Source organism: Cucurbita pepo, chromosome 2, assembly GCF_057944985.1.
Source record: "Cucurbita pepo subsp. pepo isolate OVF chromosome 2, ASM5794498v1, whole genome shotgun sequence".
NCBI lineage: Eukaryota > Viridiplantae > Streptophyta > Magnoliopsida > Cucurbitales > Cucurbitaceae > Cucurbita > Cucurbita pepo.
The window spans coordinates 15445113-15469358 of NC_141799.1; the positions used below are offsets into that span (position 1 = coordinate 15445113).

At 34.1% G+C, this 24246-nt stretch overlaps 3 protein-coding genes across 6 annotated transcripts; 1 reads left to right on the forward strand and 2 right to left on the reverse strand.

Moving 5' to 3' along the window:
* Positions 1 to 2704: 2704 nt before the first annotated feature.
* Positions 2705 to 7898, reverse strand: LOC111788505 (putative N-acetyltransferase HLS1). 3 transcript variants are annotated; one of them, XM_087121093.1, is made up of 3 exons: positions 5105 to 7898; positions 4864 to 4997; positions 2705 to 4184 (listed from the first exon to the last, which is right to left on the reverse strand). In XM_087121093.1, exons 1-3 carry the CDS (start codon positions 5378 to 5380, stop codon positions 3317 to 3319), a joined length of 1278 nt encoding a protein of 425 aa, XP_086977219.1. In that variant the 5' UTR covers positions 5381 to 7898; the 3' UTR covers positions 2705 to 3316. The 3 variants fall into 3 exon arrangements, with proteins under 3 accessions (XP_086977219.1, XP_086977217.1, XP_086977218.1); XM_087121091.1 differs by having other exon boundaries at positions 5156 to 7897; XM_087121092.1 differs by having other exon boundaries at positions 5088 to 5288.
* A 3956-nt stretch (positions 7899 to 11854) lies between these two features.
* On the forward strand, positions 11855 to 15172 carry PLMT (phospholipid N-methyltransferase). The gene is made up of 2 exons (XM_023667983.2): positions 11855 to 12166; positions 14491 to 15172. Exons 1-2 carry the CDS (start codon positions 11922 to 11924, stop codon positions 14738 to 14740), a joined length of 495 nt encoding a protein of 164 aa, XP_023523751.1. The 5' UTR covers positions 11855 to 11921; the 3' UTR covers positions 14741 to 15172.
* Positions 15173 to 15465: 293 nt separating this feature from the next.
* Positions 15466 to 17269, reverse strand: LOC111787887 (putative WRKY transcription factor 40). Of its 2 annotated transcripts, XM_023667982.2 has the most exons (5): positions 16955 to 17269; positions 16820 to 16867; positions 16397 to 16723; positions 16197 to 16313; positions 15466 to 16127 (listed from the first exon to the last, which is right to left on the reverse strand). In XM_023667982.2, the coding sequence occupies exons 1-5, from the start codon at positions 17048 to 17050 to the stop codon at positions 15804 to 15806; spliced, it is 912 nt and encodes a 303-aa protein (XP_023523750.2). In that variant the 5' UTR covers positions 17051 to 17269; the 3' UTR covers positions 15466 to 15803. The 2 variants fall into 2 exon arrangements, with proteins under 2 accessions (XP_023523750.2, XP_023523748.2); XM_023667980.2 differs by having other exon boundaries at positions 16820 to 17269.
* Between the last annotated feature and the right edge of the window lie 6977 nt (positions 17270 to 24246).

The window sequence follows — 24246 nt, forward strand, 5'->3', positions numbered from 1 at the left end:
ATTGACCTACTTTATGTTATAATAAGAGAAGAATATTTTTCAGCATAGAACACAGTTTTATATTACCATTTGATTCCTTTTTGTTCCTTGGATTTATTATAGTTTGTTATTATGTTAATTCAATACCATGTGATTGAACTGTTGGTGTGGGGATTCAATATGGGTGGTCCTACTTCTCGAAGGCAGAGGCAGTGACAAAGGCAGTGACATTTGTAAGGTAAGGCATTAATGTTAGACCTATAGTCATTATTGGATTCTATGCTATTGTTATATTTTTCTATTCCTGGATGCATTTAAATTAGCTTTTACATTGTGATGGTAGATCGGCTATGAGATATTGTTCCCCGAGTATATATTTGTAACTGGATTTTATGTGTGTTCTGTGGAGGGGACCAAGGGCACACTGATTCCTATTATTTGCATGTATGTAGCACTCGATTAGTTTTGGATGCCTTTACTATAAAGCCTATTTTGTAGATTGTTGTAAGCTTCTGATTCTGTCACTTTTTCTCTGATAAGTCTGGCGAATGGTCTATTTTTTGGTTCTTCTGCCTTGATGATTGCCACTTGCCAATTCCCCCTGTTTTGGTTCAGTTAACCAGCTTAGTGTGTCTTGAACCACTTTTCAAATTGTGCTTGGTGGGGGCTATTAGAAGTGTAAAGGGTTATCGATTCTACTGCAAGTACCTTAATAAATTAGTGCTTTTTAAATATTGCTTCACTACTTGGTGACAAATTGCGAATCTGCGATAACAATTAAAGAGGGTGTGTCCACATTAAAATATTTATACGAGTGTGTTTCCCTTTTGAATAAGACTTTCCACAAACTACCCGATTAAGATGGCGTCTCATAATGTGTTATCCAAGTTGAAATTTCATGGTTGTTGTTTTTTAATTAGTTAAGTTACATTTTATTCGAACTTTACATGGAGCCATTATATGTTTATTGTGTATACTTTCAATAAATAATGTACCATAACCCAAAATCTTTTAAGTACTTGGGTCTAATGGTTGATTTAACTTGAGTGATACGTGAATTGCTTCTTTTTTCCCCTCCGCAAGCATTTATTTATTAACATTGTTATTATTTTATAGGAGAAGCATTTGCTAATTTGAACTTGGAAGACATTCTTTCTAGCTTTATTTGAACAAACAAATAGGTGTAGGTTTGGTTGAAGGCACAACATGTTTTCAAGGGCCTATGGATTTGTTTAATGGGAAGTCTAGAAGCTAGAAAGCTTGGGGATGACAAAAGAGGGCAGCATCGTCATGGTCATATAAGTTCATTTCTCTTGACCTTGTTCCCAAGCCTTTGTGGTCACCTTGTGATATCTGGAAAAAAGAAAGAACAGTTCCTTTTTTTTTTCTTCTATTTTTTAAGCATATAGTTTATAGTAGTACAGAAAAGACAGAATAACTTTAACTTTAGGAAATTAAAATTGAATAACCACATCTTGACTCTACAACTTCTGTTTATTTGCCACTGTAATGAAGTATATATATTTGTAAATAATAGAGATTAAAAAGCTTAAGAATTTCCCATCTCCTATCTATTCAATGGATTAAACTGGTCATGTTACTAGAGAATTGTGTAGGTGGCTGACTCAACCAAAAAGGTGGGACACTACGATGTAGATTTCATTAGAAGTATATGTAACAGCCTAAATCCACCGCTAGCAGATATTGTCCTTTTTAGGCTTTCCTTTTCGGACTTTCCCTCAAGGTTTTTAAAACGCGTCTGCTAAGAAGAGGTTTTCATACCCTTATAAAGAATGCTTTGTTCTCCTCTGAGTGGGATCTCACAGTATATTGGTCGTATAACTTTGTTTTGTTTTCAATAAGTCATTTAATGATCAGTTTACGGTGATTCTTTTGTCAAAGGATGCTCCTATGTACTTGTAGCCTCTAGTCTCATTGATACTGTATTGCCCCAGTTCATTAGAGGTCATCCACAAAGATGCAAAGGGACTTTAAGTCTATAGGGTGAGCCCAAATTAAAGGTGACTTATCTAGGTCCCTACAAATAAATTCATTGTTTATTTGGTAGTAGAATGTAACTGACAAGAAATGCCCTTCACCAATGCTATGTACCTTACATTAGGGTTCCAGTAAGCTTACCTAATATCATGTATCAGTTTTCAAAAAGTGCATCACTTGTACAAGCTAGCATGCAGTATCTTTGTTTATTGATTTACTTCATTAGCATATTGTTTACCCTTTGTTAGTGTATTTAAAACTCTAAGCTATAGGTTTATCAACAATGATCTAATCCTATAAAAGAGTGCATGCTTAAAATTTGGCTCTCAAACAGGTCACTAGGGTCTTATATAATTTATTTTTCTTGATCGATATCTTATATATAAAAATTCTAGCTCACAGTATTTGTATACTTTTCTCTCATTTCTCAATAAAGGGGGAATCTTAAGAAATAAAGGGCAGAAGAAGACTGAAAGAGGGTAAAATAATGTAATGGATGGTAGGTGCTGTTGAGGATTGTTGGGATTGTTGGGAGGGAGTTCCACGTTGGCTAATTTAGGGAATGATCGTGAGTTTATAAGTAAGGACTACATCTCCTAAGGCCTTTTGGAGAAGCCCAAAGCAAAGCCACGAGAGCTTATGCTCAAGGTGGACAATATCATACCATTGTGAGAGTCGTTATTCCTAACAAGTGCATGAAAATTTTTTAGTGCATGTAAACAGAAAATGTTGTTTAGAACGATATTTTTGAACTTATAGGGTCAAAATGATAAAAGGCCACACACATCTATAGTCATACAACCATTCAAGGTGAATACAACTTTTCTGAAGACACGGTTTGTTTTTAATTGAAACACCCAATTCAAGTTCATCTTGAAATATCACAATTTAGACATAAATGCATTGTCTTTGTCTCACGTCTACCGTTGTAACGCCTTGCAGAATCATAGTCATCCTTAGCGGCTAAAACACTATGTTCCTCAAACAGCCGAACAAGCCAAGGGGTTGTTTGGAATGTGACTTAAAAAGTGTAAGCTAGCTTAGCAAGCCAGAATTCCAATGATACTTTGCAATTTCCCCCCCACTTGTTGGATTAGCTATCAGTTGACTTCAAGAACTTGTTCAAGATCAATGATTGGAATGTGACTTAAAAAGTGTAAGCTAGCTTAGCTTCTGTCAGTTGTCATTGACTGAAGAGTATTTAAAAAAAGAGAAAGAGACTATGCTAGAGATTTATGAACATTCCTTTTGTACTTTAAGACAGTGCACAGCAGATTTTTGTCATTTTCTGTACTGAAGAGGGAGAGAAGAATGAAAAGAAAGGAAGAAAGGAAGATACTTAGATGTCTCGAGGGTCAACAAAGATCCCTGCTGAAGACGGTGGAGATTTGATCCAATCAGACATTTCAGATCTTTCACACTCACCCTCCTGCAAATCTGCCAGCTTCTTGATGCACCATAAATCTTCATTCCATGAAAGTCTCTTCCAATGGGGGATGGCCACTCTCACAGGATCCTGTTGGCTTACCTCTGCCACCACCGCCCCACATCCCACATCGTCCTTGGCCATGTTATGCACGAATGTGCACAGAGATTTCATGAGACGTGACCCATTAGTTCCTCTCATGGATAGTCCGTACAAGAAGTACACTCCAAATTGACTAAATACATCTGGAAATGAAGGTAATCTCAGCCATGGTAGCCATGAATCCAACAATCTACTCCCCATGCAACATGCATAAGTTAGCTTAGACACTCCCTTCACCTGCAACTTGAAAACTTCTTTAGTGTTCCACACACTCAAGATTGCAAAACTCTGAGGGAGGATCCCTGTTTCAGGGTCCCATTTAGGGAGCAGCTTCTTGGGAACCGCCATGAAAGTGCCCAAGTTAAGCTTATTGGACAAGATGGCATCGATATCTTTGGGGAAGAACTCCGCATTTGCAAAGAGAAGGCGATAAACTTTAGCAGTGACATGTGGAGGAATACGGACAATGGCGATCCCCGAGCCGATTGGCTTGTAGTGAGCGTGGACAGGCTGAACCAGCACTGTGGGAGATCTGAATTTTGTGTATGAGAACTTTTGTGTAAACAAGTTGATACAAGGCTGGTTGGCGCAGTCTGTTGCTATATATGCATAGTCCGCACCCTTTTGTTTGCACCACTCCTCTAGATGCTTAACTAGTTTCATGCCAACTCCGAGCCTCCTGCATAGCATGAGCGTTTAATAAATGCTTAGAAGTTCTGGGTATTGCTGTAACTTTTCTTCTTTGACTAGAGCAGGTAGAATGATATGAGAAATATCTAGAGAGAGAGAGAGAGAGGGAAAAAGAAGGTAGATTCTTGTGGACCAAAGCTGTCAGGATTAAGCAAATTCTTGTGGACCAAAGTGTGCTTAAAGTTGAAGGAATATTTATTTGTATTAAGAAGGAACAAAGAGAACAAACATGGTGTCTTATATTTAATTGAATGGTAAGCTAGTTCCCTCTATACAAGTGTCCAATTGCAAGCCAAATGGTTGGCCACATAAAAAGCTTTGGCTCTTACTTTTCCTAGATACCGAGACATTTGCTTTACTTTATGGTGGAACCTGATCCATATTTTATTTATTTATTTCTCTCACTTTTGTTTCTCCACCTTGTGTTGTGGGAACACAGTGCTTCCCGTGCTTTTCTGTTGAAGGGATCAAACCCATTTCTAAATTTTTATGACCTTCAAATACATTTTTAAGTTCCATTCTTAGAAAATTGTTCTCAAATTACAAGCTCTATGAACACGTTTAGACGAGATAAACTTCTTAGCTGAAATGATGAAAGAGACAGCTCTAGTAGAGAGATTGAACTCTTATGTTAAGATGAAGGAAGTATATTAGAGAGAGAGAGAAACCTGTGATTAGTAGAGACCCTTAAGCCCAAAATATAAGCCAGCTTAAGGACATGATGAGAATGACCTGTTGTCACATGTTTGATACATCCTCTTATAACTCCAATGATATCTCTCGCTTCGCCATACTCTGCAACCTGTCACACAATTCCCAAAAAAACACATGATGAGAAACTAAGTATCCTAAAGGAAACCTTCCCATATGCATTTATATAATCAAAACGTACCATTTTTAAACATATACAAGAAAGTGCATCATTTTCACTAGTTGATGGCATATGTATATTGTATTTACCAGCATGACGTGCAAAGGGAAGTGGCGAATGCGGCAAATAGGATCACCCAGAAGATCAGTGAAAATAGAAGGCTTCCCTTTCTGTCCAACATCACACTGCCTCTCCATCTTCTCCACTGACACCTTATCTCTCTCTTCACAAAATTCTCTCACAACCAAATTTCTATTTTCCTCTGTGTTTGACACAACTTGTGGCCTATATTCATCAGCTATCTTCATCACCATAGTTTTGACAGAGGAAACCTCTACTGAAAAACCCTCTTAGGATTGTGTTGGGAGGTTCAAACCCACTATCTCCCCATATTTATACACCATTTTAGAAGCTCTAATTGTGTGGGTATCAACTTTTGTTATGCCTCACCTTAATCCACGTTTTCCCACTTGTGTCTATTAATCATAGCTTTAAGATGGATTGATTAATAATGTTTTTCTAATGACTAGGTGGATTTAGTTATTTCTTCAATTATTGTTTCATTAGCTACTCATAAGCAGAGCACCTTTATATTCAACTAGAATATAAGGTTAGAAAAAAGAAAGATACTTGAAAAAGTCTCTCGCATTTATATTTTAAAGTCACTGGTGGCTATGATGAAACCTTCATGATGGTGATAGTGATGCTGATGGTGATGCCAATCATGATCAAAAGCTATAATATTTTTAGCTCTTCTAATAATCAGCTCATCGCAAACTGGTCCAGGTGCACTTTGATTTTGGTTCAAACATAACCATGTTAATAAGATGCGTCCTGGTGCTATTGAAGTGGTCAGTTCTTAAGGTTCTTCTTTGTACAAGTGCAAATGATGTCAAAGCTATTGTCACGTTTCTGAATTTGAACCACAGAAGAAACAGGATTGAAAAGGACGATTGGTGAGAGAAGTGAATTGGGATACATTCAAATTGTCTAGAGTGGGCCATTATAAAATATTAAATACAGAATCTGTAATATTGTGAGATCCCACCTCGGTTGAAGAGGAGAACGAAGAATTCCTTATAAGGGTGTGGAAACCTCTCTCTAGTATACGTGTTTTAAAACCTTGAGTAGAAGCTTAGAAGGGAAAGCCCAAAGAAGACATATATGTTAGTGGTAGCCTTGAGCTGTTACAAATGGTATCAGAGCCAGGCACCAAACGGTGTGCCAGCGAGGACGCTGGCCCCCCAAAGGGTGGATTGTGAGATCCCACATCAGTTGGAGAGGAGAATGAACCATTCTTTATAAGGGTGTGGAAACCACTCCCTAACAGATGCATTTTAAAACCTTGAGGGGTAGCCCATAAGGGAAATACTAACCGATATGTTCCATGTATGAAATAATGTCATGTTGGGTCATGACATGGTAAATACTAACAGCTTTTTTATACTGGAATACTTGTCCTTGAATGAAGTTATCTTGTTCTATACCACAAAAGCACCCTTTAAATTCTTAGGGAATGTTTAGATCATGATTTGAACAAGCCTGAGTCCGTGTAGCTTGCAAAATTGGTGTTGAAATTTTGAGTTGTGGTTTGAGATTCATAAACTTAGGTGTATAAACATAGCACCAACTTCATGAACTCAAGTTATATAAACAACATTAAAAGACTAAATTATTACTGAAGTTTGAGTAGCTTAGGAGGGTGTGAATGCTCTTGGGATCATGACATGCGTGCTTCTTTCTTTGTAGATAATTGACAGTGCTTCCCATATATTATATGGCTTCCTTTGGCCAATTATTGGTGGAGATGGCAAAAGAGAAGAGCATGCCTTAAGAAAATGTTTGGAGCAGACTGGTGAGCCATGTGGTTGCCTTGTGACCTTCATCATCGTTTTGGCATAACCCTCTCTCTCTCTCTCTTTCTCTTAACTTTTTTTAGGAAAATTTATCTTCTCTAGATGACAAGTTCTCATGTCATTTGCAGATAACGAGAACTCAGCAATATCCATAAAGTTGGCTCAGAAAAACCAGGTATGCTTTTACAACTTTTCGAAAAAATTTAGATAGGTCTGTTCAAATTGAGTCTGTGTTGGAAGATTAATGCTCAAAAACATAAACATAAACATGGTTAATACTAGAACTCTGATAGCAAATTTGGGAGAAGTGGACACTGGGATAAAAATGAATAAGTTGGCATTATCTGAACCCCGGTTGTAACAGACCAAGCCCACCGCTAGTAGATATTGTCTTTTTTGAACTTTTCCTTTCAGGCTTCCTCTCGAAGTTTTAAAAACGTGTCTGCTAGGGAGAGGTTTCCACACCCTTGTAAAAAATGTTTTGTTCTCCTCCCCAGCGAATGTGGGATTTCACAATCCACCCCTTTTGGGGTCCAACATCCTCGCTGGTACTCATTCCCATCTCCAACTGATGTGGGATCCCCCAATCCACTTCCTTTCGGGGCCCAGCGTCCTTGCTGGCACACCGCCTCATGTCCATTTCCTTTTGGGGTCAGCCTCCTCGTTGGCACACCGCCTCGTGTCCATTTCCTTTCGGGGTCAGCCTCCTCGCTGGCACATCGCCCGGTATTTGCCTTTGATATCATTTGTAACAGCCTAAGCCCACCGCTAGCGTATATTGTCCTCTTTGGGTTTTTCCTTTCGGGCTTCCCTCAAGGTTTTTAAAACATGTCTGTTAGGGAGAGGTTTCCACACCTTTACAAAGAATGTTTCGTTCTTCTCCCCAACTAATGTGGGATCTCATATAGGTTGTGCAGTCAAATCAAGTTACGATCTTTAAGACGTTAGAATATGAATAAAGCTTCACATCAATTACAGATGGAAAAGATCGTAAATATATATTGATTTACTTATCTAGAATCATTCGAGAAAACAAGAGTGCAAAGTTATTGCCTCTAGAACCTAATCAAATTCATAAACATATCAAGATACGACAGACAGGAAATTTCACATCAACTAAAAGTAGATTAAGTAAATAGAGTCCACAAACATCCTACCTATACTCACCTTCAACACCATAATTTAGCGTATCTTGATATACTAACCATACCCTAAAGATTATGTTGATCACATAAAGGAATATGGGTCGGGAAAAAAACTATACTCTTTCGAATCTCTCTTTGGCCTTATTATTTTTTATAGAAAGTGAATGCAACGAGAATGAGAATTTCAATCTACACTAACGATTTCATAGCTACTCTTTTCCCATTCCTCAACTTTATAATCATCACTAATCTCGTTAAGTATTTAAATCGATAAATCTACAACGTTCCCACTAACGAGAATTCCTCCTAGCTAGCTAGCGTTTTTACTTTTTTTTTCTTACTTTTTTTTTTTTTTGAAAAGCCTAAATTAGCTAGAGTCGATATGGTTTTCATTAGGTATATTGATTAAAGAATATAAAACTCAAACAAAAAGAATAATATAATAATCAATCAAATGTAGAGCCGTCACCAACATTATAGACTTACATTATTTTATTAAAAGAGAACTCCATTGGCTGTATCTGTTTATGAATATCTCCATAAAATGCTTTCCATATTTTATTTTTCTTATTTTATATTCTCATTATTCTCTGCATAAAGGTGACAAAATAGAAAAACATGAATTATTTCCCCAATTTTATATTAACTTATTCTCTAAGATATTTTTTTATGCCTTTCTTTATTTGTTTAAGCTTTTCAGATTTCCTCGAACGTTCTATTGCTTTCCTTATTTTCAATAATTTTAAATAATCAAACATTCTGATTGGCTATCCATCAAAACCCATATGGTTGAATCTTATAATGTTCAAACAAATTTAATTAATCATTGATTAATGTAAGTGTGACATCATATATTATGCAGCTGGTTTTTATAATATAATCTTGTACTATGGGGATTTTCTTTGTTGGGCTGTTATTATTCTTTGGCTTACGTTTTTTTTATTAGGATGACGTGTAATATATTCCGAGTCTTAAATTTATATTTTTTGAAGAACAATGTTGACTAGCTACGGTATATATTCTTCTTTCTTCGAGGTTCAATTGTGTGATAGAAGCTAAAAATGTTTTGGAGGGGGCGAGGGCGCGAGGGGACAGAGAAAAGTTTAATGGGGCTTGTCTAGAAAAGTTTTGGGATGTCTTTCTATTTTTGTTTTTGGAATTGTAGATACGACGATTTGTACGAATTGAAAGCGTTATTTGCAGTGTAACAACCTAAGTAGATATTGTCTGTTTTGACTTGTTATGTATCGTTGTTAGGCTTACGGTTTTAAAACATGTTTGTTAAGGAGAGGTTTCTAGACCCTTGTAAGGAGTGTTTTGTTCCCCTCTCCAACTGATGTGGGTCTCAAAATCTACATCTCTTGGGGGTCCAGCGTTCTCGCTGGCATACCGTTTGATGTCTAGCTCTTATACCATTTATAACAGCTCAAGCCCACTGTGAGCAGATATTGTTCGTTTTGACCTGTTACGTATTGTTGTCAGGCTTACGGTTTTAAAACATATTTGTTAGGGAGAGGTTTCTAGATCCTTGTAAGGAGTGTTTTGTTCCCCTCTCCAACTAATGTGGGATCTCAAATTCCACTTCTCTTGGGGGCCCAGCGTTCTTGCTGGCACATCGTTTGATGTTTAGCTTTGATACCATTTGTAACAGCTCAACCCACTGTTAGTAGATATTGTTCACTTTGATTCGTTATGTATTGTTGTCAGGCTCACGTTTCTAAAACACATTTGTTAGGGAGAAGTTTCTACACCCTTGTAAGGAGTGTTTCGTCTCCCTCTCCAATCGATGTGGGATCTCGATATCCACCCCCCTTGGGGGTCGAGCGTTCTCGCTGGCACACCGTCCGGTGTCTGGCTCTTATACCATTTGTAACAGCCCAAGCCCACTGCAAGCAAATATTGTTCGCTTTGACCCGTTATGTATCACCTTCAGGCTCACAGTTTTAAAACATATCTATTAGGGAGAGGTTTCTACACCCTTGTAAAGGGTGTTTCGTTTCCCTCTCCAACCGATGTGAGATCTCGAAATCCACTCCCTTGGGGGCCCATCATTCTCACTGGCACACTGTCCAGTGTCTGGCCTCTGATACTATTTATAACAGTCCAAGCTCACTGCTAGCAAATATTATTCGTTTTGACCCGTTACGTATCGCCGTCCGGCTCACGGTTTTAAAACACATATATTAGGGAGAGGTTTCTACACCCTTATAAGAGGTGTAAGAGGTGTTTCGTTTCCCTCTCAAACCGATATGGGATCTCGAAATCCACCCCCCTTGGGTACCCAACGTTATCACTGGCACATCGTCCGATGTCTGGCTCTTATACTATTTGTAACAACTCAGACCCATTGCTAACAGATATTGTTCGCTTTGGTCCGTTACGTATCATCGTCAGCCTCACGATTTTAAAATCCATCTATTAGGGAAAGATACCTACACCCTTATAAGGAGTGTTTCGTTCCCCTCTCCAACCAACGTAGAATCTTATATGCTCTTATCTTTACAGTATATAGTTTACAATAGCATTGGTTTAAGTCTCGAGCAACGAAACATCCTCGATTAAGAAACTGGTTTAGTTGATAGTTTGATTATGAATACTTGTTGGGCTCATAAAAATAAGTAAATAGGAGTAAAGTAGACATTGAATTAATCATTTAAATTAGTCATTAATTACCTAACTTGGAATCTCCTTACGGAAAGAAATTTAATCTGAACTCCCAAATTGAATAAATGGATTAGATCCATTGCTAAAATAGTGGATTAGATTCATTATTAAAACACACCACTTACACCCACGTAGGTCCCACCCTCACGCCTTTCACTTGGATTAATTACTTCATCTAAACATATTTTAATTACCTAAAATTAATCATTATCAAATAAACCTTAAATTATCACAACATAACTTTTAAAAAATTATATTGTGGTAAAAATGATAGATTTCTCTTATTTTAATTATAAAAAAAAATATTAAAATAACATAAAGCTAATTTTATCTTTTATCCTATATTTTTTATAAAAAAAAAAAAATTGACCAAATTTAATTTAAAATTAAAACATTGATTTAGTTCTAGAAAAAAAATAGATATGGTTGATAAAAAGAATAAAAAAATAAATAAAAATATTAGCACGATAATGTGTGGAGGACCATGTGTCACGTAATTAAAGCCTCCTTAAAGTTTGCAAATCATAGTGTTTAGAGAGAAAAAAAAATGATGCTTTGGAAATTTTTATTTATTTCTTAATATTAAATTAAATAAAGTTATATAATTAATTAATTAAAGTAGTTTTAGGTGTCGACTGCCAAAAGCCACAGCTGTGCGCCACTGTTGAGTCTTTTTCTTTTTTTTTTTTTTTTCTTTTTTTTTTTAACCTTTTGTTTGCCTAATTTTTTTAAATAAAATTCTATTTATAACCTTAATTAAAACATTTTTAATGCATTGATTAACTTAAGATTATAAAAAATAGTAATAATAAAATTTTTTTAAAGATAATGAAATAAAATGTAAATAAAAATTGAATGACCAAATATAAACCAAGTTGAAGCCTCCAAATAAAAAATATATTTTAGCTTTAAAATAATATTTACAAATAAAAATAAAAAAATAGCTGAAATAATAATCCTATAAAAATTGGTCATTTAAAATTATGGTAGAAAATTTAGAATTGGGTCCACTAAAAAAGTCCAACCTTTTTGGGCCCAAACTTTGGGCCCATATTATAGCCCAATAACAACGGCCCATTAGGGCCTATAGCCCATATTTGTTCCAGCGTCTATCGGTCATAAGGACTGTTCTGATTTCTGGATCTTCTTCTTCCTGAGAAAGTGGCGAATCCGGCGGTAAAGCTATCGAAATGGACGTTTTGGCTGTAATTGGAGTTTTGTTGCCATTTCCATACTATTACGTGTTATGGACACGGCCACAATTGTGGGTGAACTTGTGCGGAAAATGGTGCGAGCCTTCCAAATTGATGGCTCAGGTATCGGTTTTCCTCAAGCTGCTTCAGTTCCTCTCCATCCTCCATGTCTCCTCCTTCTCGTGGCCGCCGCCTCTCTACTTCTGGCCTCTCATGGCCTTCGGACAATTCTTGAACTTCAGGTCTCTATCTCTCTCTCTTCCTTTCTCTCTGATGTTATTTGCGATCTGGAGGTAGAAGTAACAATTTATTAGTGGTTTTTGTTTACTAAGTAGTATGAAAGTGATATAAGACGTTAAATCTCGAGAGAATGTGGTTGTTAAGATTGAATTTAATGCCTATTGGTTTTGGAGATGATGATTAGCATTCTGAAATTGTGAATTTGGGATGTCTTTTGAGCAGTGTGTAGAAAGTAAAAGCATTTGAAGTAAAAGTGTCTTTACAATTTTAAATGAAGATTCTAAAGGTATCTCGAATTCATTGTAATTTTGTTTCTTCATCAGGGAGAAGTGAAACTCTAATTCAGTACCTATTTTGAGTCTAGCGACTGTGGATCAGATCAATGACTTCAATACTCCAATTAACCATTCCTTGGATGTACATATGAAAAGGTTATCTACCTTTTTTGGATAAGAATTGGTTGTAATGCACCAAAAGAAATTATTAGAGAGTGAAGCACTTGATGGGAGAGAGACCAGCTTGACCTAGAGATTTGAATGATTACAGACAAAAGATTAAGACAATTACGAAATTCTTTGTCAAAAGATGATTACAAAATTATTTAGTATAGTAAAGCCATAAAGAAACATGAAGGTCAAGATTTTGCTCGCATTCTTTATTCTGGAAGGCCTTCCTCTTTCCCACACTTCCAATGAAATCAGAAAACATCTCAAACTACTGGTCACATCCTATTGATGCCGAAATTCCTTATTGGGCAATCTGTGGAAGGACAATAGATGCATCCTACAGCCTATTTATGTTGGATGCATTGTTCGGGGTATCCTCTTTCCACAATAGGATTGCTACATTGTGCTTCCAAGTACCAATGATCTCGTCCTTGCTATCCCTCTTTCAAGAATGCAACTTGGTTTTGTGTTTCCCTAAGAATGTTTTCCCTTTGGCCTTGAACAACTCTTGAGATCGTACAAAAAGTTAGTCCTTTCTGAAAATGCTATTTAGGGATTATCTGGGAAATTACCGACTTTTCAAGGATGTTGATATTGAAAGTGAAGAAACTTGGAATGCTTTTCACTTTATATTCGTTCTATAAAGTTGCCTATTAAAATATTTTTGTAACTTTATGTGTGTGTGTGTGTTTGTATGTATACCTATATTCTTTATTAATTCTAATTGGAGCTAACTTTTAATCCTCCACTAGTTTCATTTAAGTTGATGAGTCAAGCACCTAGTGTATTTCTTGTGGTGTTAATGAAGACCTGTTTCCAATTAAAAAAAAAAAAAAAAAAAAGAAAGAACTGAGGCGGACGGGTTTACAATCTAGAATATCAAGATTTGCCCCTATCAATTACATAGTGCAATTGTAAAAAGTGAAAACCTGTGGAGCTTGTTGCATCGAAGTGAGCATCTCAGCGATTCAAACTCTGTAGCTGAAAAACTATTTCCATGCCTAGGATTCTGTGTACCTTAAAGACGAAATTGATTGCAACTTAAGAGGCTTTATCATAATGGTTAACAACGTCACACATTAATAGGTGGCTGGTAAGGATTAAGTACCTGAGGAATCGTTAAAGAATGTTCAATTTGATGGTGTCGAACTTTATTTCCTCTCAGATCCTTTTTTGTTGATTTCAGAAATAGAAAAGTGATGCTTGGAATAGTCAAACAAGCTTTATAGAGACCATTTTCCCAGTACAATTGTCTCGTTTGGTTGTTAGTCTTCACAAAATACGCCACCATTTACTATTATTGGGATATCATAAAGTACACATAACTAGGCTTACTTGAATGTTCATTTCTTATGCTCATGTTTGCAAATTCGAAAACAAGATGATAGGTAAAAATCAAACTAGATCCAAATGAAAAATTACAGTACCCGAGCACTTCAAGAAACTTGGACGGTGAGATCCCATATTGGTTGGAGAGGTGAAAGAAGCATTCCTTATAAGGGTGTGGAAATTTCTCCCTGACAGACACGTTTTAAAACCTTGAGGGGAAATCCTGAAGGAAAAGCCCAAAAAGGACAATATCTGCCGTTAGCTGTGGACTTGAGCTGTTACATGGACTCCCCATCCAAGAATAGACTAAGCATCAAAATCAGCTGCCTGAGTTTCCATTCAAAGGGAAGGAACTAAAGCACTAGTGCAAATCAAGATTGAAGGTTTAGGACATTCATAACTGTTATGTAACTTCACTATTCCAGGCACTGCTGGTGGTTTATTTTTACAATGTTGCTGCAGTTTTGCAGACTTGATTGGCTAAAATCTATATCGACAGCTGTGGCTTGTAAAGTTGAGTAATATTTTCTTTATCTTCTGCCATGCAACAGGGTCTACCAGTTACTCGGTGAAGCAGGTGTTTACTATGGAGTACGATTTGGGAAGAATATTCCGTGGGTAACAGAGTTTCCATTTGGATATATAAAAGATCCTCAGTACGTGGGAAGCATTTTGAGCCTTCTTGCTTGTCTTTCTTGGGTACCCTTGCAATATATTCTGCTCTGGACAATGGGATACGTCTTTATGATGCAAGTTGAATCCAAGGAAGATCTCACAACTCGAGCAAAGCCTCAAAATTAAATTTGTGAGAGACTAATCTTGGAACAGCCAAACATTGGATCAACACGTGGTCTGTGGAGGCTGCTTCAAGCATCCGTTAATAACATCCCCCAAATCAAACCTCTTGAAGTTTTGAATGAAATCCCGGGTTGAGTTATAGATGATATCCTCAACTTTATGATTTTGCCAATACTTTCTTAGAACTACTAGGAATAAGAATTTTTCCACCAACTTTGTGGATTCCTCTTCATTATGATGCCAGTTCTTCTTTTGGAAACTGGAAATCTAGAAAATTAGTCTACTTTCTTTGTGATTTACTTCAACAGCTTTGTTTTTGTAGTTTAAAAGCAAGCAGGAACTTAACTCTTGACAACGTTTCGTGCTACAAGAGGACTTTGTGGACCCTGTTCTTCGCTTTATAGAATCCGAAATGAAAATCTTCGTTTTGAAACATTTGATGTTCGATCACGAGACTTTTCTTTAAAAGTTTTTTATGTGATTCAAGACACAAGGGTGACAAGATTTAAGCGCAAGATATGGTTGGTTGAATGGTTACCTTTTCAAACATTGTGGCTAGATTTGTTGCTTTTGTTGACTATGTTGGATGCTTGTCTTGCCTGTTAGGATGCTAGGTTTAGGTGCTTTTAAGGTCATTTATTGGTGTTGCCCTCTTTTGACCATTTTTTGTTGTTAATTTCAGAATATTATTAAATTTTATTTTAATTTTTTTTTCTAAACTTTTAAAATTCATTCCTATCAAAATCATTCAATTGCTTCAATAATTTCGTCAATACAGTTGGAAACAAGAACGTCTCGAACACCCCAAAACCGTGAACCAATTACCCAATTTGAATCTCGTTCCTTTTTGGATAAGAAAGTGACTTTACTAGTCATTTTTCCCTTATCATTTTTCCCTTATCTTTCTGACTCAACATCGAGTTATTGTACTTTTTTTCTAAGGTTTTTTTTTTTCAAAAATCTCAAAACGATCTTCCCCATCTCCTAAAATCTGTCAAATCTTCTCTTCTTTCAATGTGTATTTACAGATTAATCTCAAAGAAAATAGTCCCACTTTCTTAACTAACTAATGTGGGAAAATCTTCCCCGAAATCGCCGCCGCCAGCGCCGCCGTGAAATTGGGGTCCTTCGTCAATGAAGACGCCATCTGTTCAACAAGAAATTGTTGCATTTCCGGCGACTGAAATCTTGGGCTGGAGGTGGTTTTAGCTTCAGAGGGTGATTTGGGCTTTCTCGAGTCGAGGGGAGTTGTCGGCGCCGCTGGAGTTAGGCCGACGCAGCGAGCAGCAGCAGTGCCGGAGGTGGCTTCCAGCAGAGAAGATTGTGGATGGTTGTGTTCACCTTCGTACGTAGCTACCAGAATCGACTGATCCTCTACACTTCTCTGAACCTGCAAATTCATTCCAATCAGCCAAGAAATCCTTCAAGTTCGAACAATGCTTTGAATTCAAAAATTTACCTTCTTTTTGACAGGGCAGGTCGGAGCAAAAGAACACTTAAAATAAGCTCGAGGACAAGGATTATCTCTAGTGACCTTCTGGCCGTATTTCCGCCATTGATATCCATCTTTAACAACCTGCAAAATCCAACAGGTAAGTTTCATACAAGAATCCCATCTTCCATTACAAAATTGGGTACTTTTTCTGTGTAAAAACTCACCAAATTTGAATCAGAAGCACCAATTTTGACTTGAACTCGAGTGGTTTTAGAAGATTTGTTAATGGTTTCCTGTTTTGGCTTCTTGTATGATTCTTCATCAGTTGAACTACTCTCAGAATTCCCATTAATTCCAACCATATTATTATTGTTACTACTCTCAGATTTCCTCTTCTTCGAACAAAAAACTTCCTTTTCTCCATTTTTGTTCATTTGATCCACCAGATGACCTCTCAAAGTGTTGTAATTTTCACACACAACAGTCAACATTTCAGTTAATTTCTTGTTCTCTGCACTCACTCTCTTCAGTTCCTCCATTAAAGCACCAGTCTGAGATCAAAAACAACAAACCCATCATCAAAATCATCCCAAAAACAGCATTAAAAAAGAAACCCAAAATCTCTACCAAGAAACTGAAATCAATACCTCTTCTTTGACAGAAACCTTCTCATGATCCAAATAATTCCTCTCCTTCTGCAAAAACAAAAAGAAACCCAATTCAGAAAACAAAAAACCCATTTGAGTATAAACAAGTACAGAGCTTGAGGCTGTCTCACTCACCGTCACCGGAGCTTCGCCGGTGAATCTTAAAGGATGAAGATTGAGATCCAGAGAAGTGTCAACAGAATCCAACCAAGAGGAATAAGAAGAAGCCATAGGCAAGGAAGAAACACCAAAAACCCAAGTCAAAAAACAAGAAAAGGTTCGATTTTTCCTCTGTTTGAGGGATACCCAGAAGTTATTTCACAGTGCAAAAGCAATTCCAAGAGGCAAAAGAGAGAAAGGAGAGAATATATAGAGGTGGGTCGGAGAGAAAGAGAGAGGAAAGTCGATGGAAAGAGAGAGAAATAGGATAAAACAAGCTGGCAATGACAATTTGAAGGAAAACTCATGGTGAGGTTCTGATTTGGTGGGCGCTGCTTCTGCTGGTTGAGCTAGTTGGGGCTTCAAAGTCAAGCAAAACCTCTGCTTCATCGTTGAATTTAAATTGTAATTAATGTTTTTGTGGGGTCCATTTAGGGTTTTTTTATTTATTGCCCTCACATTTTTTTTAGAACATTAAAAAAAAATATATCTGTATTTCTCTAATTCTCTCAAATTTAATTTTCTTTGTGTAATAAAATTAGAAATTATGACCAATTGAGTCTTCTTATTAATTCACTTTTGGTTGATAACCAACGACGGATTCAATTTCAAATATTTTGAAGGTTGACATTTTTTTTAATTACCAAGTTGGGGTTGACTAATTAATTTGGTCAACTAAAACTATCCATTTGGTTGACAATTAATCTTGGTCAATCCATTTATTTTCTTCCTTTTCTTCTCAAAATAAAATCATGAGCTTAATCAAATTTAATGAAATTCGTGTGGTATTAATTAGAAATGGATAATATACCTAATAACAGTTTCTAATTTAAATTTAATTATTACATTTATAATTAATATAATTTAATATCCATAAAACTCAATCCATAATCTATTGTATAATAAAATTTGAATTAAAAATATTTATAAAAAAAAAAGGAATAGAATTAAAAGGAAAAAGAAAAGAAAAAAATGAAATTAGGAAGAGATATGTTGACCAGATATCAGTCTCCAGCTATTGTCTAGAGAGACAGATATCCAACTGGAGCCCTCTTTTCCGCACGTTTTCAAAATATTTCCCACGCGTCATTTTAATTATTTAAAAAACAAATAAAATAGCCAATCAAATTTTTAAAAAATATATATAATAATAATAAATTTCTTGGTAGGGCTGTCTCGTGACTTCCACACGGCTTGAGTGGACACGGTATAGTCACGTGACCACATCAGTTTATTTATATTTTATTGTTGTCTTGACATCGACATTTGTAACGAGACACGGAGTAAGAACCTTCCCCAAATAAATTGACATTTTTATTATTTCATAAAAACATTTAATAAAATATATCTTATTTATAGATGTAAAATATTTATTTATTAACTTTTAAAATATTCATTTTATCAATATTTTCATAAAAGAATTTAAGATATTAAAATTTTAAAGATCAAATATAATATTTAAATTTATTAAATTGGCTAGTTGGGCCCACCAAGGCAATATTATTAAAGAGGGTGAAAAAATATGGCATGAATTCCACATTTTAAACCTTTACCTTTTTTTTATTTTTTATTTTTTATTTTTTGTTAATTATTATTCTTTTTCCATTTAGATTCATCCCCTTCCCATAATAAATCCAAAAAATAGTTGTTTTTTTTTTTTCATTAATATCCAAATTTAGAGATCCTAAATTTAAATAATTTGACTTATTAGCATAATATAATATATATATATATATATATATATATATGAACGGGTGGATCAAAATGCACATTTTAAATAATTTTTTTATTTTGTCCCTTTATTATTCTCTTTGATTATACTTATAATATAGTCGGTTATCGTATTTTAAAAAATATATATATTCCATTTGACATTTTTAAAACTTCGTAAAGGATTTACATATCAATATTTATTTGGTATATTTCATCCTAATAAATATAAAGTATTTTAAAATTTTTATTTTGCTTAGAATATAACGGTAGAGGTAATTATTTTAATTAGATAGTAATACAGGATAATAAAATAATTATTAATTATAATAATCCACATCATACCGACACAAAAATTTGAAAGTAAAGAGACAGTGGGCGGGACCTGCCCGTCTACCAATGTGGACTTTTTATTTTATTTTATTTTTTTTAATAATTTTTATATTAAGCTTTATAAAACAGTGAAATAAGAATATTATTTGGGCGTTTTATAAGTTAATTGTTAGTATATAATAATGAATTAATTGTTAATTGTGGAAATTTCTGGTATTAAAGCAAAAACATAATGGGGAAAAAACGGCGTCGAATTGGCATGGAAATGGATGCGTAAAAATCCATAATTAGCCTTTGGGCCTAAGCATGGTAGAAACAACACGATGACTTGACTTTGACTTTAACCCTAAATTTTCACACCTTTTCAACACCGTCACACCTTTTAAACCATCTCATTTTGTAGCCAATCCATTTCATTATTATTTTATTATTCTATTTTTTTTTCCTTTTAAATAATAAATTATACCCAAAGAGAAAAAAAATCCCGTGTTTAGACATGCCCTTTGCTTTAAAATCAAACTTTGATGATTAGAGGTCCTCAGATGAGCTATTGGATTCTTCACCATCATTATTGAAATAGAAAAAAAACGTGAATTCTCTCTGTCTAATAAACACGAAAAAAGTTGGATAACGCTCGGGTCATTGACTTCCGGTACACGATCCGTAGGAGTGTTAATTATGAATAAAATAAAATTAAACTCGAGAATTAATTAAATTAATTAATTAGATGAAGGAGTGACGAAGAAAAATTTGGAAGTGCCAAACAAGACCCAACACTGCAACACGTGGGATTGACTTGACTGGACCGACGAGATTTAGATTTTTTTTTTAAATAAAAAATAATAATTTAAAATGCTGAATTACCAGTCAAAACAAAGCTCCACAAAATGACGTCATGCATGAGATAATTATTTAAACAAAGTCTTGCACATTTGGAATGAGAACATTCATCCATATCCATCCAAGTAATATATTACGTGGCTCGCCACGTCACCCTTCCTATTTTTAATAATTCATTGTGAAATCCAATGGCTACTTGGCTTCATTTCATTTTTTTTTTTAAATATAATGTTACCAACAATAAAATTCATGCATTCATACATGTTGACAATACTTTGAATAAATGACATTTAAGTAACGTTCAAAGAATATCATCAAAATTATTAATGTTTTCATACCAATTATGTTCACCATTGAAGTTCAATGAATTTTATCAATTATTTAAAAAGAAAAAAAATCACGAGATTTTAGAATTATTATTAAAATTAAAATAATTTTTCAATAAATTATAACTTTTTATTATTTTCTAGTGAATATCGAACCTGTCGTCTCATTCCCTATGAAATGGGCAGACACAACAACTATAGAGACCTCTTCGTTTTTTTGTTATTGTTAGCACTTTGTATATCAAGTCATAACTTTTTTTTTTTTTTTTTCAGGCGACATCTATCTTATATAATAGGCCAGTGAGTCGTTTATAAAGCTCTTTTATCAAGTACACGATCGAGATATGACCCAAGAATGAAACTCCAGCTAACTCCATACTAGCAACTAAGGTAAGACGAGACGGTGAGTAAAGGGCACGTTGACCGTGAATCAAACTAAAAATGATGGAATGCTTTCAAAATGATAATCGGTGTCGGTGTCGGTGTCGATTCAATTTTAACTGAAATAAGCATAACATGGAGAGAGGGAAAAAAAAGTTGTAGAAAATATGCATGCAACTCGTGGTAATCCGACAAGGATAGAGAAAAGTCAAAATAGAAGTTGGGCGGAGAGGCAGGTACGTTAAGAACATTGATTTCGACAAGACGCCGTCCTAACATTCCTAAGTCTTCACGATGGGCTTGACCATGACCAAACAATATAATAATTAATTAATTAATTATATTATATTGTTTCTTAATACTATTATAAACTTTCAATTTTATTTAATCCCTACCTATTTTTCAATTTAATAAACTAAAGTTTAATTTTATATTTAATATTTTAATTATGATATAAAATTAAAAGTTTAAAAAATAAATATTATTACATTAAAACTTTATTATAAAATGAAGAAAAAAAAAATATGATAATTTCCCTAATGTTTTTATAGTTTGGTGGTGGTCCATTGAATTTGCACTTATTTGCAGCCTATGTTCTGGTTCATGAATAAATGGAAACTGGCTTCTGCTGGATTTTTTTTTTTCTAAATAAAATAAAAGAGAGAAAAAGACTCGTAAACTATATTTAAATCTTATTTTATGTGATCCTATTCTTCATTTTTTTTAATCCCGAGTAAATTAATATCAATCTTGCGTTTTTATTGTCGTAAATTTCTCATTTAACGAATGTACAACTCAACCGTTCTTACATAAAAGATCAATTAAATCTCACACAACACGAGACTCGATATTTTTTTTTTAATATTTGAGCTTTTTTTATAAATTATTGACGTATAATACACATTTTTTCACTGATTTTTTAACATTGGTTATATACTCAATCATAATACAAATAATTAAAAATAATTTGAATTAATTGGGTTTAGAATTTGAAATTGAATTGAAAGTGAAAAGAAGAATATATATATATATATATATATATATATATATATATATATATATATATATATATATATATATATATATGTTAATGAAAAGTAGTTGATGGCACGTGCGAGAAAGTGATGGTCAAACAAGTAACGACCGACGCGTGTGAACGGGCGACAGCCGAATTTGAAACAGTTGGTCATTTAGGCCAAATTAGTCAAACAGTAGTTTTTATTTTATTTTATTTTATTTTATTTATTATAATTATTATTTGGATTTTAATTATCTAATTATTTTAAAAATTACACAGTATAATCAAGATGTAACATATATGGGACATCAATAAAGGACAAATTAATTATAAAATTTTGCATAATAACCCCTTTCCAAATTATAATATTCTTTTATAAGATTGTTAAAAAAAGTTAAAATTATTAATTAAGTAATATCATATTGTAATGCCGAATATTTTCACGTTAAGCAATATAACACTAATTTATTTGATTATTTGAATATAGTCAGGAATGGTTTAGAATGAGAGTGAATTTAAGTATGCATGCATATAAGCTAAAGGATAATGTTTTACATGCAGAATCGCATACACACGTATGTTCATATAAGTCATGAAAGTAATGAGATTATAAGTACATAAAAATTATATGAGCAGAGTCAATGTATATGAAAGTGATGCATATCTAGAGAGACCTACGATATATAAAAATGACGCACGCTTAAATGGAAACCTTTAAATTATTTTACACTTTCTTATATTATATGTTTAAAACGTTCGTATCGGGATATCGAGTAAAATATTTTAATTGTTGTAACGAGTTTAGTTTAATCTAAGTTTTTATGTTGAAAAGTTGGGTGATTAAGGAGAAGTAGCAAAAGGAGAGAGCCCAATGAAAGATAGGCCCCGCAGGCCTATTGATTGAGGGAAGCCGACAAAAATCGGCCCGTTATAGAATATAGCTCAAGTCAATCTAAATAATAAAATTATATAAGAATATAACTCTCCAATCTCTCGATGATCATAAAATGTTGAGCATCTTTGTCGATACGATCGTTTGTAATCATGACCATCACGTTACTTGATATAAGGTAGATCCATGTTCTCGTTTGGTCTAAGTAACAAATCACGTTAGCACGGATAAGTACAGCATATTTTTCGTCTTTCAATCAAACAACTTTTTCGATTTAGAACATCAGCTTAGCTAATGCATGCAATCTACCATCATCAGGTCAAGCCTCTATTCAAGAGGTGTTTATTTCTCATACTAATGTTAATATCAACATTTAAGTCAGAGTTTCAAAACTAAAATTACTTATTTGTAGTTCTTCATGAACATGCCAATATTTTTCGATGTTTCTTCTTCAGTTTTATCATTTTTTTATTTAATCATCGAAATATATCACTTGAACAATAAATAAATAAATAAATATATATATATATATATATATATATATATATATATATATATATATATATATATAATTCAAATTTAATTTAAGAAGGATTAGCGGATTATATCTACTAGTGGATAGTTTCAACTATTACACTTTTTCATTTATGGATAAATAATTTAAAACTTTGAAATTCGCATTTTTTTAAAATTATTTTAAAAGTATTATAGTAATTTTAAGATAAAATACAAGTTTTTTTTTTTTTTTTAATAATTTTAAATATATGAACTAATGAGAAAATATAAAACTAAAATGAAATAACATTACTAAAAATGTTATTTTAGGAAAAAAAGAGATTAATTTTTCAATTGTCGGTTCAAAATCAAATCGGACACTGATATTTTGTCGGTATCATTGTTTTTTAATAAATTGTACTTGGGGAGTGGGGCCCAGAGGGGAGCTTTTGGTGACGTGGCGGAACGTGGGAGGGTAGAGGAGTGCGTTATGCATACGGCCGCCACACGTTAAGAATTATGCTTTTTAAAGCAAATTTAGAGGGAAAAAAAGAGTAGGAATCGGGTGTGTTCGTTTCTTGTATAACGAATGATCTGAACCCTACGTTTTATGGGCCCCTGATTTAGATGCTGAGTTCCTATTGGTCCACGGAATCTCTTTGAAAAATGCCACGTGTTTGGATAATAAAAAAAGGGTGACTTTTTTTTTTTTTAATTTATATTATACTTTTTGTTTTTGAAGAAAATTCTACTTTTTATTTTAGTCGTGGAAATAGGTTTCGACCTCTGAAAAATCCAAATTTGAAATCCATTTCACTTTGGTGTACAAAAATGGAGTTCATGTAGTCAAATTTGGTGGCTCGAGTAAATGAACAGGGCACAACTTGATCGAGTAGGTTAGATTATTGATAGATTTTGCATACGTAAAGGGCGATAGACGGTTAGTAGGAGAATGCGTGAAGAAAAAAAAAGGAGAGAGAGAGCAATTGATCGGTTGGTTTGTATTAAACCGAGAAACTTATATATAAAAATTAAGATTTTTAAGCGTAAGGGAAAGTTTAAAACATGAGACGTGAATGCTTTTTTCTTAGAAGGCACGTTAGTCATGAAAAGTGGTTAACACTTCTCTAACTCTCGTAGATTAGATTACGTATAGACAATATTATGATTTTAATTTTTTTTTCTGGAATATTGAGTTTTGAATTTATTTTCTATATTTGTATTAGGATCGCTCAAACTCATGAACACAAACAACATGATAGAGAAAATATAA

What these genes read in the sequence shown, in the direction of transcription:
- LOC111787887 (XM_023667980.2), bottom strand. Translation starts at nt 17,050, where the DNA reads ATGGCTTCTTCTTATTCCTCTTGGTTGGATTCTGTTGACACTTCTCTG. An exon ending in AGGTTTCTGTCAAAGAAGAG is followed by an intron (nt 16,724 to 16,819) that starts GTATTGATTTCA and finishes TTTTGATCTCAG; the next exon opens with ACTGGTGCTTTAATGGAGGA. An exon ending in GTGCTTCTGATTCAAATTTG is followed by an intron (nt 16,314 to 16,396) that starts GTGAGTTTTTAC and finishes TGGATTTTGCAG; the next exon opens with GTTGTTAAAGATGGATATCA.
- PLMT (XM_023667983.2), top strand. Translation starts at nt 11,922, where the DNA reads ATGGACGTTTTGGCTGTAATTGGAGTTTTGTTGCCATTTCCATACTAT. An exon ending in GGACAATTCTTGAACTTCAG is followed by an intron (nt 12,167 to 14,490) that starts GTCTCTATCTCT and finishes GCCATGCAACAG; the next exon opens with GGTCTACCAGTTACTCGGTG.
- LOC111788505 (XM_087121093.1), bottom strand. Translation starts at nt 5,380, where the DNA reads ATGGTGATGAAGATAGCTGATGAATATAGGCCACAAGTTGTGTCAAAC. An exon ending in TGAAAATGATGCACTTTCTT is followed by an intron (nt 4,998 to 5,104) that starts GTATATGTTTAA and finishes ATTGTGTGACAG; the next exon opens with GTTGCAGAGTATGGCGAAGC. An exon ending in AGGGTCTCTACTAATCACAG is followed by an intron (nt 4,185 to 4,863) that starts GTTTCTCTCTCT and finishes CATGCTATGCAG; the next exon opens with GAGGCTCGGAGTTGGCATGA.